The sequence below is a fragment of the Dendronephthya gigantea genome, unplaced genomic scaffold (genome assembly GCF_004324835.1).
Source record: "Dendronephthya gigantea isolate DGI-Jeju-01 unplaced genomic scaffold, DenGig_1.0 000001F, whole genome shotgun sequence".
Classification (NCBI taxonomy): Eukaryota; Metazoa; Cnidaria; class Anthozoa; order Malacalcyonacea; family Nephtheidae; genus Dendronephthya; species Dendronephthya gigantea.
Genome location: NW_021163011.1, coordinates 1,457,183 through 1,473,389, shown reverse-complemented (window position 1 = coordinate 1,473,389; position 16,207 = coordinate 1,457,183). Strand labels below are relative to the sequence as shown.

Below are 16,207 nucleotides of genomic sequence, written 5' to 3'. Positions count from 1 at the left end.
ATCGTTAAATGGGGGTTGGGAGGCTAATATTCATATGTTCGTCAGTAGCAGACCGTAAAAATAGTCAATTACAAAACGAGCTAATAATGTTGAACGTGGTTATATGGATATTTGCCCCCCACTTAGCGATCTTTCGTCGTATACCTTGATGACCTTGCATGTGGATAGCGCTATCCACCGGACGTTGCTTTTAACGTTAACCTGGATTCAACCTTAGTATACCTTAGGAATTCTCTTTCATAACTATTTTGGCTCAAAATGTAATTTCATAGTGATAAAATAATGCAAAGACTCAGGTGTGTATATTAAATGTATATGTGATGTTGCTACTCTGAGTCACCAACCGGGCAAACTGAAAAATTAGCTTCCCACCGTGGTTACATTTGATGAAACAACTGAAAAAATGGGTTGCTTTATTATGTTCATTACTATCGTCTTCCCGCCAGGGAGAAACCAGTTTGGCAGGTTTTCATATCATTTCAAAATCCGTGATTATACTAATCTCGATCAATCAGCATTTTTTCATGCTAATAAGAAGATCATTAACCAAATTGCGGATGCGCATTATTTTGTTTTCTTTTCTGTCGTAAAATAAGCTCAAGACGACAGGCAACATTATTCCACAACTTTAATTCAAGCCCAATTGTCCAAAACCACATTTATTACCACATTCATTATTATAGTTTTCGTGTCATCCTTTTGCATTTTTCTCTAAGCACATTCCTTCTCTCTCTCTTCTTTTGTAGGTTAGTTTTCTGCGCGTTTGTTACGTAGCGATTTACAGAGGCGAACTCGACGAAGACGGAGAACACAAGAATAAAGGAAAACGCTGTAGAAAGAAATCCACGCACGTATGGCTATCATGTATAATTTATGGCACTTTAGTCAAAGCTGATTGCCAAACTCCAAACATGAGCGTTGTCATCGCTAAGAGGGTAGTAATTCCAAGCGCAACACACCCTGGTACTGAGTTGCATGATCATCTATTGTGTTATACATTTAATTGGCACAAAAACAGACGTTTGAATCAGCCCTATTTGCCGGAGCACATGACCTTTCTATTCAACATAAACTTTCGCTGACATGCAGTTCGTCGGCTGCTTACGGAACATGTTGCAACATGTTTATATATACTGCTTGGTATACTGCATGATGGTTATATAGTTTGCACTAAATATATAGTTTGCTGCGAAATTTAGTGTTGATATAATTGTTCATTTCTTATAGAGATATACGGCAGTCTAAACGTCTGCTTAAGCCTTTCCGATAATTGAAGCTTTACAATATCGTCATTTATGAAGCTAGCAATTTACGTAATTTAGATAAATTGCAGAATTACTAATACTTTTAATCTCAAGGAACTTGCCGAACATGCGCACTAAAAAGGTGGGTACACGAGTTCCAGCTCTGTATTTAATTTTTACCCTTTGCTTAATAAAAACCCAACGACTGCGACTTTTGGATGATGGCATTATTGGCGTGGGCAAGCAAAACGCGAGAATGACGGATCTCAAATTCGTTGTCGTACTCGTAGAAAACTGAATGAAGCAGAAATTAAGAAATGTGTCCAGGAAGATTTTTCTCCATGAAGATTCAAATCTACCGATTTTCGCGGCACTTGCCAACTACAAAGAGTTAATGCCCGATCTGGAACTTTACCAAATGTTAGCAGCTGGTTTGTTGCATATAGGAGAGCAAAAGATGCGTGATGGAGTTCTATTTTGCAACTTTTTCGTCAGTATTCTAAAAGCACACCCTCACTCAAACTTATTGAGTGGAAGATCTTATTGATCTTGTCGTGAGGATTCCATTACGGTATTTTCACTCGGATGAGAGTTTGATTTTCAGTGTTTCATCACCTTGAATCTATATTCGCTGAATAAAAAAGCGCTCTAACATTGATCAGTATAATAAAAAAACATGCAGGCGTATCTCCCACAGCATATTTGCTTAACATACTTTATACCTTTTTCTTTTTCTGCATGATATACGGTATATGAACATATACATTTAATTTTTATCCATGCAGGTATAAACGGTAAAACCATGCAGATTATTTATTGTGACTTATATACATTTGACACACAAGCAGACGTTTGAATCAGCGTTATTTGCCGGAGCACATGACCCTTCTATTTATAATATTCTTTTATTTAGTAGTAATCAATAATACGAAGTTAACAAAAATTACAAAATCCCAGTCTATGTGTTACGTGCTCTTCTTCTATATATCAATGCTCTCACTATATTATTAGTATACTGCATGATCGTTATTTATTATTACACCTTTTGTACAAATATAGTTTTCTGCGAAATTTAATGTTAATATAATTGTTCATTTCTTATATAGGTAATTTTATATGCCCATTTTGTGTTCATCTTTATCCAGTTGCCCGTTGAAACGATATACCTATATATTGTCACATCATTCTAATCAGCGGATCTGGGCGAGAAATTCTATGCACATCTCATCGGCAGCTGCTGAAGATTTTATCCCAATTATTGCCACCAAGTTAGTGCTCGGGGCAAATGACGGCACTTTCCAAGCCATAGTCATAACTGTTTTTGTTCCAGATGCGATAGGACAGGTTAGACCGTGATTCTTGCATATGTTTGGGTTCGTAAGCGGGAGCGCTATCCTTACGCCACCAATTATCACGTGAAGAACAATGTTACCATTCGGAATTACCGCTTTTGTCGTTATACTGAAATTACCGTGGTACGTCTTTCCTTTGTCGAAAATACATGGCTTTGTTTTGCCGTCTTCGCAATCGAAGTCCAATTTCGTCACTTCTATCGTCGTCGATCCGCAGTCTTTAAAAGGTACAACGAAGGCGCTCGCGTAGATATTCATGATACAAAGAATGAAGAATGCAAGACAGAAGCGTGGCATCTTCGGTAATTCGTCTGAAACACTCGATAAATTTCCCAACCCGACGTAAATAATTTGCTTCGGTTGTTGCGCACTGGGATAAAAATAAAATGGCCTGACAAAGTGAATCGTGGCAAAAACAAAGTGGCCTGACATCGCGTCATCAGGTGATATCACGCTGCCTGTGACGTCTTCTAAATTCGATAAAAAATTTCAAACTCTTTTCCGTTCTGCGTGTCATGGTGTCAGCAGTGGACCAAGGTTATTCTTGTAAATTATGAGCATCGAGCCAAGTGTTTCACCTGAATACAAAAATATAAAAATTATAAATACATTAGTGAAATCATGGGTGTCAGCAGTGGACCAAGGTTATTCTTGTAAATTATGAGCATCGAGCCAAGTGTTTCACCTGGATACAAAGATATGAAAATTATAAATACATTAGTGAAATCATGGAAAACTTGCTGTGTTTGGCTGGCCGATAAGAAACGAGCTAGAGTTGTTCGTGCGACTTCTCAAATGACATATCAATAATGATATATCAACAAAACCAAAGCTCCTTAATTAAAAAGAGAGATACCAGATATTAATTTTTTCAAGTCTAAGTGCCGAAAGGAACAATGTATAATCTACATTGGCGCTAGCTTTGAAGTGTTTTGAACAGTAGGTGTGGATTTACCTTGACTACCTTATTCTAATGCTGTGTTTACTGTTAAAGGGAACAACTTATTTGTATATATATATACCCAGGCCTAAGCAATTATAAATTGTTCCTTCTTTTATTTACAATATGCACATAAGCTTGGTATGTCGTTTTGCAGAGGCATAAGCTAGCTAACTAGGCTATATAGCACTGTCGGTTTAAATTCAAGAATGGCTTGGCAACAAAATTATGATTTATCTTGTTTTGAAAAATTCAAGGGATGCAATCTTAAGGGTCTCGATCTCTAAACTATCCGGGATTTTTTCTCTCCCAGAAATATGTAATGAACGATAGAATCAAACGATGAATCAAACGAAAAGTTTTATTAACTAGGGTCAAGTTAGTTATCTTGTTTACAAAAGTTGTCCACTTCAGGCACTTCTATCTTGGGTGTGTTTAGTGTTCGTCACCATCAACAGTTTTACTAAAAATAACTTGCAGATGGTGATATGGGATTAATAAAGGTTAATGGTATCTAAAGTAAGATTTCAAACAAGTGCATGTTCTAGGCAGATGCAAATAACGACATTACTTGAATGCGGATGTTCTCGGCAGATGTAAATAACGATATCACTTGAATGCAGAATTCTGGTGACACCTCTATATAGTGTGTCTGTGAAATTCAACAGGACCGGTCTGGCCGCTTTTATCTAGGGGCGCCGCAAAAACGGTGGCATGCAATGTTCATATTTTCGCGTCTGCATAATTGTTTTTACGATCGTTCTTTGCGGCGCCTCGTATCAAGGAAAGCGTTCTTGGGTCTTGCTTGGGAAAGTAAAAAGTTTTGGCTAAATGCCTAGATTCTTGACTAGGCGATTTGTGCGAAAGCTGGGTCAAGGACAGCGATCGTTAAATGAAGGTTGGGGAGGCTAATATCAATTTCAAAACGAATTTCAAGCACCTTTAAAACGGTTAGAAAAATCACTATCCGGTAGATAGCGCTATGCAGCTTTTGTAAGATGTGGAAATTCTGCATGAGTAGAACTTGCTAGCTTTAAATTGGATCGGATACTTTTAAAACATTAATTTAAACAATGTCTTAGTTTGTCTCAGATTCACTTCTTTTTAATGAATTACATTTGATGAAAACAACTGAAAAAATGGGTTGTTTATGTTCTTACTATCGTCTTCCCGCCAGGCGAAACAGGGTTTGACAGGTTTTCACATCATGGCAAATCCGTGATTATACTCCTTTCGATCAATCAGCATTTTTTCATGCCAATAATAAGATCATTAATCAAATTGCGGATGCGCATTATTTTGTTTTCTTTTCTGTCGTAAAATAAGCTCAAGACGACAGTCAACATTATTCCACAACTTTAATTCAAGTCCAATTGTGCAAAACCACATTTATATTACCAAACTCAAACCATAGGCAGCCCGGTCAATGCGTACCTATTATCTTATGTACATAATTATCCTATATATATAAGATAGTATGCGGTACCCGCATTGACCGGGCTGCCTATGCTCAAACGTGACGTGTTCGTCACATGGTTTACAACATTACAAATTTTAACAAGGCAGATAGAAACAGTTTTCGTGTCATTCTTTTACATTTCTCTCTAAGCACTTTCCTTCTTTCTCCCTTCTTTTGTAGGATAGTTTTCTGTGCGTTTGTCACGCAGTAATTTACAGCGGCGAACTCGACGAGGGCGCGGAGAATACAGAAATATATGGCAATTTAGTCAAGGCTGATTGCCAAACTCCGCCAAACATGACTGCAGCAGACGTTTGAATCAGCCCTATTTGCCGGAGCACATGACCTTTCTATTTAACATAAACTTTCGCTGACAGTTCGTCAACTGCAGTGCTTACGGAACCTGTTGCAACATGTATATATACTGCTTGATATATACTGCATGATCGTTCTATAGTTTGCACTAAATAATTTTTCTGCGAAATTTAGTGTTGATATAATTGTTCATTTCTTATATACTGATAATTTTATATGCCGACTTAACTTGGTGTTCAACTTTATTTTCTCTATCCAGTTGTTGGTTGAAACGATATACCTATATCGTTACATCATTTTCATCAGTGATCCGGGCGAGAAATTCTATGCACATCTTATCGGCAGCCGCTTTCTCAGAAGATTTTATCTCAATTTTTGCCACCAAGTAAGTGCTTACGGGAATTGACGGCACTTTCAAGGAGATAGTCATAACTCTTTCTGTTCCAGATGGAATAGGATAGGTTAGACCATGATCCGTGCAAATGTTTGGGTTCAGAGGCGGGAACGGCAACCTCTGGCCAATGATGGCGTAAAGAAAAATAGTACCATTCGAAATTACCGCGCTTGTTGTTATGCTGAAATTACCGTGGTACGTCTTGCCTTTGTGGAAAATACATGGATTTGTTTTGCCGTCTTCGCAATCGAAGTCCAATTTCGTCACCTCTATCGTCGTCTATCCGCAGTCTGGTACAACGACGGCTCTCGCGTAGATATTCATGATGCAAAGAATAAAAAAATGTAAGACAAAAGCGTGGCGTCTTCGCGGTAATTCATCTGAGACACTCGATAAACTCTTTTGGATGATGGCATTATTGGCGTAAGCATGCAAGCAAAACGCGAGAATGACGGATCTCAAATTCGTAGTCGTTGTCGTAGAAAAAATGAAGGAGAAGAAATGTGTCCAGGGAGATTTTTATCCATGAAGATTCAAATTTACCGATTTTCGCGGCACTCGCCAACTAGAAAGAGTTAATGTCCGATCTGGAACATTCCCAAATGTTAGCAGCTGGTTTGTTTCATAGGAGAGCAAAAGATGCGTGATGGAGTTCTATTTTGCAACTTTTTCGTCAGCTCATTCTAAAGTTCACCCTCACTCAAACTTATTGAGTGGAAGATCTTATTAATATTGTCGTAAGGATTCCATTACGCTATTTTCACTCGAATGAGAGTTTGATTTTCAGTGTTGTACCTTGAATCTATCTACTAAATAAGAACTAGCTGAGCGCTTTAACATTGATCAGTATAATAACAAAATTTCTGTCACACTCAATGAATGTGAGTGAACTTTTAGAATTCCATTGTATCTCCCACAGTATATTTGCTTAACATACTTTATACCTTTTTCTTTTTCTGGTATACGATATATATGAATATATACATTTAATTTTTATCCAGGTACAAATAGTAAAACCAGTAGACTAGATTGAACAGTGCAAACAGACGGGAAATATGGTGCGCGAGTGATAGTCGATGGCATTCGCTGAAACTTTTTTCATCAGCAATTTAATTTCTTTTTCATAACTGCCAGAGAACGACTCTTCCTTCAGAAGTTGTTCCGCTGTTCGATCTTCATTGTACGGGCTGGCATCTGGTGAACCGCTGTACGTGCTGGCAGGTACACTGCCGCCGAGATCACCTGGATTCATACCAAGGGCCACCAGATCCTCGTCGTCCGCATGCATACCCAAAACCAACTGACCAATAGTTTGAAACTTGGGATTCTAAATACAGAGCGCATAACAAAGAAACTTCTATATATGTATACATAATACAAATCCTTTAAATGAAATGTTATCCGCGCTCTGCAAAAAAGGTTGTTAAAACAAGCATTTCGAAATTGGTTGTCTCACCCTTTTGCATTTTTCTCTCAGTACTTTCCTTCTTTCTCTCTTCTTTTGTAGGATAGTTTTCTGTGCGTTTGTCACGTAGTAATTTACAGCGGCGAACTCGACGAGGGCGGCAAACACACAAATAAAGGAAAACGCTAGAAACAAATCCACGGCCTTCATGTAAGGCACTTTAGGCAAGGCTGATTGAACTCCAAACATGAGCGTTGTCATCGCTAAGACGGTAGTAATTCCTAGCGCAACACGCGCTGGTACTGAGTCGCTGTCTACCCAGAATGACACCTGAATTGACGCATAGACGAATGATGTATATTTCATCATAACTGACTAAGTAACTTATTATAAATTAGTTTTTTTAGATCTCATTTAGGTTCACAAACATTTTTTCCTCTTGGCGGGGAAATCTTCTGATCATTTGCGTATAATGAAGAGATTGGAAAAACTTTAGTTGGTCTCAGTACACATTCAGCGATATGTTTTACTTTCAGAACAGTCAAACTGAATTCAACAAGGGGGAATTTTGTTTGGAAATAAGCGTCCCATTTGTTTACATTTTACAGGTTAAGCCAATCAGAACGCCTGAATTTTTAATACTTCATGTAAAACGGTTAATAATGTCCTTTTTCCAGGAAGTGGTCAATATTCATGCATTCTGATTGGGTTACTGAAAATGTAAACAAATTTGCTGATTGTTTAAAAACGAAATTCCTCCTTGTTACTAAACTCACCCAGGAGAGCATGACGACCATCACAGCAGGCAAATACATTTGAATGATGTAATAAAGAAATCGTCGTTTCAAATGGAGTTCAATGATAACTCCGGAATAATCACCTTGAAGTAGAAGTGGAATTTATAACTATTTGAAGTGTAGTTAAGCGATAGAATTCAATGTCTACATGAACACTTTTAAAATCTAAGGGCCTGTTTACATGGAGCGAGTTATCCTGGCTAGGCGCGAGGTGACCGAAACTGCATATAACGAAAGAAGGTTAAGCCTTTGATATGATGCGCCTTTCACCTCGCCACCCGGGATAACTCGCTCCATGTAAACAGGCCCTAAATATATTTCCAGATGTCACTGAACAAATGCGTCCATGTCCAGAAGCTGAGGAACAATAACAATAATACATCATGTGAATTTTGATCGCAAAGTTTTGTTTACAGCATACTAAGGTAGCCCACAAACCTGTTTCGTATGAACTGTTCTTTTCAAAAACTCTGTAACCTTCCAATGTGAACTGTGACATTGAGAAATCCTCCGGGAATTTTACTGAATCTTTGGCTTCACTCGAACTCCATCTGTACACGACATCTCTCGTTGAAAATCCATCTATAGTTCAACAAGATTGCTTTTTTCTTAAAGCAGTACTGAGTATACTTACCAATCGAGAATCGCAATATAGTAAAGCCAGATTTGGGCGTATACATATTGGGCGTATACATATATAATTAAGCCATAGCGATCAGAACTTGGATCAAACTGTACTGAAGGGAAATCAGTTTGATTTTTGAATTTTATACCACAAATTATTGCGGCTATATGCATCAGGGCAGTGAAGTTGAAATGCATTATTTCTGTATACAAGTACTAAAGAATATATTAATATTAAACTTTAGGTATAATGCAGGACAATATATACAGTAAATGCATGCATACATCCATGTTTGAGCACTTACAACTCTGAATTGAAAAGTTGCACTTTTGTTCATCTAGAGGAAAGGATATCAGATGCATGCTGCACGAGCTTAACACTGTATTCCTGGAAAAAAATATTTTATGGCTTACAACTCATACTTTTCTTGCGATCTGCACGTTTAGGTACTGCAATAGTCTATATGCACCTTTTTTTTCAAATCTTACATGTGGTTTTTACGACAAAACATACCTCATGCATTAGAAGGATTGAGTATTCTTTTTGCAGTTGCCGACAATGTTTCTTTGCACAAAGAGAGTGCCATGTGTTTATAACTACCTCAACGATTTCGATACATATAAGCATAATAATTCGGAATTCGGATGTGCAAAGAATAAGCAACGCTCCTATATGAAGCCGGTTGTATCAAGCGCGTTTAGCTTAAACGGCAATGTGCTAAGTTGAAAACAAAAGCAAGGCTAATTCGTTTTATTCAACAAACGAACTAAATGCTTTTTGACCGTAAAATATCGATATACTGTTTACAACTACATATTCAGTGCATAATATTTAAAGTGAATCATTCAAGAGAGATGTCAGAGTGTTGTTTGATTTTGACTTATCCACCGTTTAAACTAAACTTACTTGATATAACAGGTTCCTGGTTGTTTGAGCTTGGATCTGCGTGCATCGGGTAATTATATGTGACCAGCTATGGCGAAAACTGTACATTTTTCCCAGCAAATCAATGGTCTCAATGGAAACAATCGCGTAATAGAGCATTGCTTGTTATATAGTGTAGTAAAAAGTAATTGTATATTGGTAATATTATATAGAACAAATGTATTGAACCTGTGGGGCGGGTGAACATTTTAATTTTTCCTACCTCGTACTTAATATCAATTTTCCGGTTCTGTATAAGGTAAGGTAGAAATTCTTGCTTTGCAGCTGACTTTTTGTCTCGTACTCGAAATAGGTATCCGGTAACCAAATTTGGGAGAGTATGGGAGCACCCATTGTCACAAAATCACGCTTGTAATGACAACCATATGCCAACCTTGGGTCGTGCCAGATTTGTCGAAAAAACATCGTCGTCGTGAATTCCTGGAAATATTGAGTTAAAAACATGCACTGAGAATAAGGTGGTTGTTCCGTCGCTCCACCCAGTGACAGACACAAATAATGCTATGCTTTGCTTGTGGCAAAATGAAATGCCATGCTCCTTCGGGCTGGCCTTTGCCTTACAATTACCGAAATTGACTATAATATTATCATTATCATAGTGTTTCAGCATGATAAAGCCAGACATTTTAACGTCGCCATAAAACCTTGAGTATTAGTAATCAGATATTAAAACACCCTAGTTATGCAAAAGGCCCGACCATTTTAGGCATGCAATAGCATGCAATAGCTATATTGTTGGAAGATTTGCGTTCCGCGTATACCAAAAATGACCAATGCAAATTTCTAATATGTATAGCCGAAGTAAAGACTGGGCGTATATCAGGTGATTACACAAGACATGTGGTGCACAGATGCATGAAAGGATGTCGATCAAGTTAAGACAGCAATTTGTATGTGTACCTATATAATGTTCATACACCGTCTAACAATTTTGCAGTTACTGTATGTTCCCTTTCAGTGAATTGAGGGTGGCCTTATTAACCAGTAAAGGTTTATCCTCGCTGACTGATGTTCCTGCACGTAGAGAGCAGGCCAAGTATGTGATAGATCTGGCCATGATCCACATGCAGTCCTTATCTATACAGTCCATATTCTCCTATACTTCTCACAATGACACGTACTTCGTACATGTTATTACTTTCGTCCTTTACCAAAGACCAAGTTGTGGATTTCTTTTCTTTCCTCAGTCTCTGACTGTGCAGACCGAGATCCTTAGACATAGAAATCCCGTTACAATCTACCAGTCGAATGAGTCGATGTTTTGAGTGTAGAAAATTATTCCAGGTCATTCCCAGAAAAATACGGTATTATTAGAAAATTATATTAAGCGTCTTGACGGTTATCTCTCGTGCATGCGTAGGAGAAAGTGAATGTTTGTAACTCGCCCCCAATAATCCTCCACCAGATGGTAATCATGATATGCATGTACACACTTTATCCTTCATTTCCCTACTTGCATGCATGCACTCGTTTAAAGCAGTCCGCCTGAAACAATAATTCAAGAGCAGCAAGAGCAGCTTTTAGCAACAACTAGTTTGTCCAACAAATAGTTTATTGTTTGTCATTTGGAACCACGAGTTATTACATCTCATTCTCTTACATGGAGGATTTAGGAAGCACGTGTACGCTTCTACGTATACGAGTCGAAAATACAACTGAACCACTTGCGCATGCACAGTCCATTGTAGAAAGAGATGATTATTAAAAACTCATTGTGTAAAGATATATGTATACATTAGGTTTTAGAAATCATTTGTCCTACACCATATATTAATGAAGAATTTTCACTGAAACTCTTATTCGATTAAACATGCAATCTAAAGGAATTGTATTAGCTACAGTCTAATATGCATGAGAACTTAGTTTGCTGCACGCTCTTTGCTAATCTTGTGTCTTGTCTAATCAGCAAATTTTCTATCGATCATTACTTCACATGCAGATAAGTTGTTGGCTTAGGAACCGTGGAGGTCATAGATGCACAGCGGGGATATTTACAATTTGTCGGGGGAAGTTCAATCAGTGAACTCTCGCGAATCACATTTGCGTGGAATGACTATATATGTACTAGTTATTATTATTATACTAGTTACTACTCCAAGTTATTCTTACCATGTCCAATTCATCAAACGACCCTAACGCAGTGATATACGTGTTGACTTTAACGGTCATTGGCTCTCTATCTATATAATACAGAGCAAAACATTTACCTTTAGAAATATATTTTTCTGAGAAATTGATGGGCACCTTCGTAACGGACGAAGTGACGGATAAATTTCGATTTCTAGATATAATTTTTCAATATGGCCACCATTCTCGATGGGTCTATTAGTGACACTAGCTCCTCCCTTATAATGCAATCATTTTTCTGAAGACACTTAATTTAAATGTGTGTTGCATATATATTTCTTTTCCATCATTTCAACAATGAACTTACGTGCATGATTATAGCCATAATTTCCATGGCTAACCCCGGGATAACTATGGAAATAGGACTTTTTTGTGAACAGTGCATGCGGCTTTTTTTTATTTGCATGGGCAGGGTTTTTATATACAATATATTACTTTCAAAGAATGGTCTTATTCTCCTGTCATATCCCTCCAAAAGATGGCTCATCAAGTCTGTGATGTTCCTCGCAACCCAAAACCGATCATGATTCTCGTCATCTCGTACATCGCATTTCTCTGACACCGTTTTTTGATCGTTATTTTCAGGGTAAATCTTTTCCAAAATTTTGCTGGATACTGTGGTCGTGCCGTTGTCTATACTTCTGCGTGATAATGAATAACATCATAGCTATATATTATACAATCAGGAACGAAAATACATACGAAATATATAATATTAGTAGATGTCACAGTACCTTGCGCTGACAACACCAAGTAACATGAAAAATACGCAGTACATTGTCGTTATTATCCTCTTTCTTCAATGGAAATGACTATAATAAAATATAATGTAATATAAACATATGTATCATGCATTATTAATCGCCAGGTTTGACGGCACTGAAAAATGGGACTGTGACTTTTTGGCTACAGCGAAAGGTCTCGATATACAGTAGGAGGCAAAAGTTTGAGTCCAGTCGTTGTAGAATTCCAGTATTAAATCCTGGCAGCGTATTGGAGTTAAGACATGCGTGCTAGTGTTTCAGTACTGTAAACTATATTAATTGCACACTGTTTTGGTCCTAATGATCTAAATTATAACAAAATAAAGTTCTCATTCCTTTACACTGCCCAAGATGGGTAGGAAAAAGGGCAAAGTGATGGTGCACAAGGACAAATAGTTCCATTAAGTATTGAAGGATTCTTTCCTCGTAAGATCGCAGAAGAAGTGAGAATTTAAAAAGGTGGTATGCAACTAACCTTGGAGAGGTTCGAAGAAACTAAATCCTACTCAAGCAAACTTTTAGCTGCTTTGGTCATGCTCGGTTTGGCAATATTGAAAGATTTAATAGGATTCTAATTAAAGAAAAGTATCATCCAATTCTTCAAGGACATGGAATTTCATCTGGTACAAAGATGATCGCAGGTCTAACTACATGATAATCACCCTAAGCACATGCACATCTTCTATGTGCCAGAAATCGTTTAGAAGCAAACTCATTCTGGTGATCTCGTTGTCATGGCTTTCCACCTCATATTCCAGATCTAAAACCTATGGAGCACTTGTAGAACCGTTTTAACCGGAAGAGGGCGAGGCACAGACCCGCCAGCCAGGCTGACTTGAGGCAAGTGGTCAACGAATGCTGGCAAGGTATTGAACGTGTGACATTAAAAAACCTATGGAATCTATGCGAGCAAGAATAAAGGTCATTTCAAGAGCAAAAAAGAGGGAACTAAGCAATGACATGTAAATGCATGTTTGCACATTAAAATACGTAAAAATGAATATCATAACATCTCATAGTTGTTGTACAGCATGTATTTTTCTGTTTACTTGTTTACTTTTTTCTAGTTCACTTATCGGTAAGGTTTTCTGTAGAATATTAATATATGCTGCTGAAACAAAGAAATACAGTCACTGGACTCAAACTTTTGCCTCCTACTGTATATCGATGTTGCTTTTTTCTAATATGGATTTTAAACAAAAAGTTTTAATTTAAAAACGATAACGGGGAAAATGCACGCTTTTTATCTGCAAACAGCACACGAAGTTCTGAATAGAAAAGTAATTAGCTATGTCTATGTACAATAAAGTTTTTAATTATGTATAGTTTATATATATGTTTACATGTATAGTTATACATAAAACGCAAGTTCTTATTACAGTTTATGAAAAGAAGACTAAAAGTGTTTATGGAAATTATTCTTACTGATTTAATCTATTATCGCCCTTTTTGCTTTTGGCGCTTTATTTCCCGATTATAAAGAGAGGCTACATTTACGCTTTTTGAGTACACAATTGCAATCATGAAACACTCAGTTGCACATATTAGATTCTGTGGGCAACTCACTCGCGATGTATACCATAAATGTTAATTTCGAAGGGAAATCAATACAACTCATGCAGTTTCAAGCCAGAAACGGGACCACGATAATTGACTCATTTCACTATTTTTTTTCTTGAATTTGAGTTGTGTAGCCTATGATTTCCACTCGTGCAGGTTAAGACCCTTTAACCCTTAAATGCAACTTTCATATTTACTGTTACAGAACTCTATACATTTTTCAAATTATGACCCCATAAAACAAACAGCACAAATTATATATAAATTTTGTTGACAATATGCTAAATGCCATGCATCTGCCTGTGTTTTTTTTACTTTATGCGCTATCAAACCTTTTACGCTCATTCAGTCTGTCAGGATTTCAAAACGCGAAAACATTGTCTTGCATTCTAAACACCTCCCTGTTACGCCTCTTAACGTTTTGGCAACGCGTCGATTCCTTTTTTTAAAAAAGGTTCTTGGACAGTCCGCTATTTCGTTTTCTCGTTCTTGTAATATACTCTTGTTCCATTAACGGGAGAAAATGGACCGTTGACGGTGGTTTTTAGTTACAGCGCACAAGCTCACCAAATGAGCGTCTAATCACTATTCGTGTTGGCGGAGAAAAAAATATATATAGGGCCAACGAGAAGCCGAAAATATATAGCTACACATCAAATGAGAAAAATCAGGCAAAATTCTGTTGTATTATTGTCTAGAAGACTTAGTGAAAATGGATATTCATTTTCCATATAATTACATAATTCATATACCCCATTTTCCATGAATGTATCAAATGAATAAAATTTGTCCCCATATATACGTATATACATTTACCGTGATCATCAGATCATGCATGGTAATCTTCACAACTGCATTTTACAGCAAAATAATTACCACCAGCAACAAAATAAAGTTAAGGAAACAAAAGATCTTATTCAGAAAATTTTTCGCTGTGATTTGAAGCACAATAAGGTCAAGACACGATGCAGGCCCGACTGGCCTGATTGCCTTATTTGTTTACAACTTACTGGGGATTTAAACACATAATTTGGATGATATATAGTCCCACTGCTGATTGAAGACTTTTATGGTACTTATAATTTACATACCATTTATAGATACATAGTTTTTGATACCTCGAATAAGAGTAGTGATGGTTCATTGTTTTAATACTCTGTGAAAAATAAATTGAGCCAAGCACCGCGGTGCAATTTAAAATTGAATGCATGCGCATGGCCACGTTTAAAATTTACCTATAAACCGTTTATGAGATTAGAATAGCAACAAGCCTATCCTGTAACTTGTGTATTTATTAAATTGATTCAACGTTCCGTGAAAATTTTTTTTCGAGACAAATTTACATGACAATTGTATTCATCCGTTGGTCAAACCATAATTTGGCAAAACATATTGATGCGGGAAGATTACAGTTTACAATTTGTGTTCATCTGAGTAAAATTAGACGTCTTATTCAAAATTTCGATTAACAATAATGGTTTGGCAGTTTGGCTAAAGCCGATTTTTGGATGAAAGTTTTAATTAGACTGACTGCATGATGCATGTATATGTAAAGAGAACTCCTGAAACAACGCATGAAGTAGTAATTGTTGTACTGAACGTTCTTACCTCTTCAAATATTCAACTTGATCAGATTGTCCCGCACGAAACTGCCGATGCACAGTTTGTTTGCTAGTGCGCGGTGCCCGATAGCAAAATGTAACAGTCTGAAATTATAATTGTTGTAGCAAACAGTATATCTTCATTACTTTGTGGCTTTGCGGCCTGATTCGTTTTTCAAATTGAGGATCGGTTTTGTCTTTATTTTTAATTAATACGAACGCGCCATATTTTGAGGCACTGTATTTCCCTAACCGCAAGTAGGGAAAACGAATCATCGTTATACGTGCGACATAATAAATAAAAACTCCTTAGGAAAGATGTTCGTATCAACGTCGCTCAATTATCATCGTTATTGATAGAAACAGCTCTCGCCTTTATTATATAATTCAACGGTTCTAATTTTGCACGATTTTGCTCCATCAATAATTGATCTATTTAACAGCATTACCGCTACGAATTTCATTTAAGCTAACTTGCCGACAGTCTGCGATGGGAAAAGCATGGGGTCAGAAAATATAATGTATTTATTAGGGAATATATAGCGTTTAATATTGACTATTTGCTACCGAAAAAGGTGGCAAGATTGTCGTCTCGGAAGTAGTCTCAACTCATTACTATTATAGAGACGGTTCCTCCATCTGTACGAACCACAAAATGTAGTCCACTTCTAGACGAACT

At 37.1% G+C, this 16,207-nt stretch overlaps 1 protein-coding gene across 1 annotated transcript; it reads right to left on the bottom strand.

The window, feature by feature from the left end:
* Window positions 1-6,728: 6,728 nt before the first annotated feature.
* On the bottom strand, window positions 6,729-15,624 carry LOC114530638 (glycine receptor subunit alpha-4-like). Its single transcript, XM_028552236.1, has 10 exons — window positions 15,536-15,624; window positions 12,338-12,415; window positions 12,039-12,244; window positions 11,586-11,656; window positions 9,679-9,896; window positions 8,836-8,918; window positions 8,345-8,488; window positions 7,886-7,989; window positions 7,161-7,439; window positions 6,729-7,031 (listed from the first exon to the last, which is right to left on the bottom strand). The coding sequence occupies exons 2-10, from the start codon at window positions 12,379-12,381 to the stop codon at window positions 6,729-6,731; spliced, it is 1,452 nt and encodes a 483-aa protein (XP_028408037.1). The 5' UTR covers window positions 12,382-12,415; window positions 15,536-15,624.
* Between the last annotated feature and the right edge of the window lie 583 nt (window positions 15,625-16,207).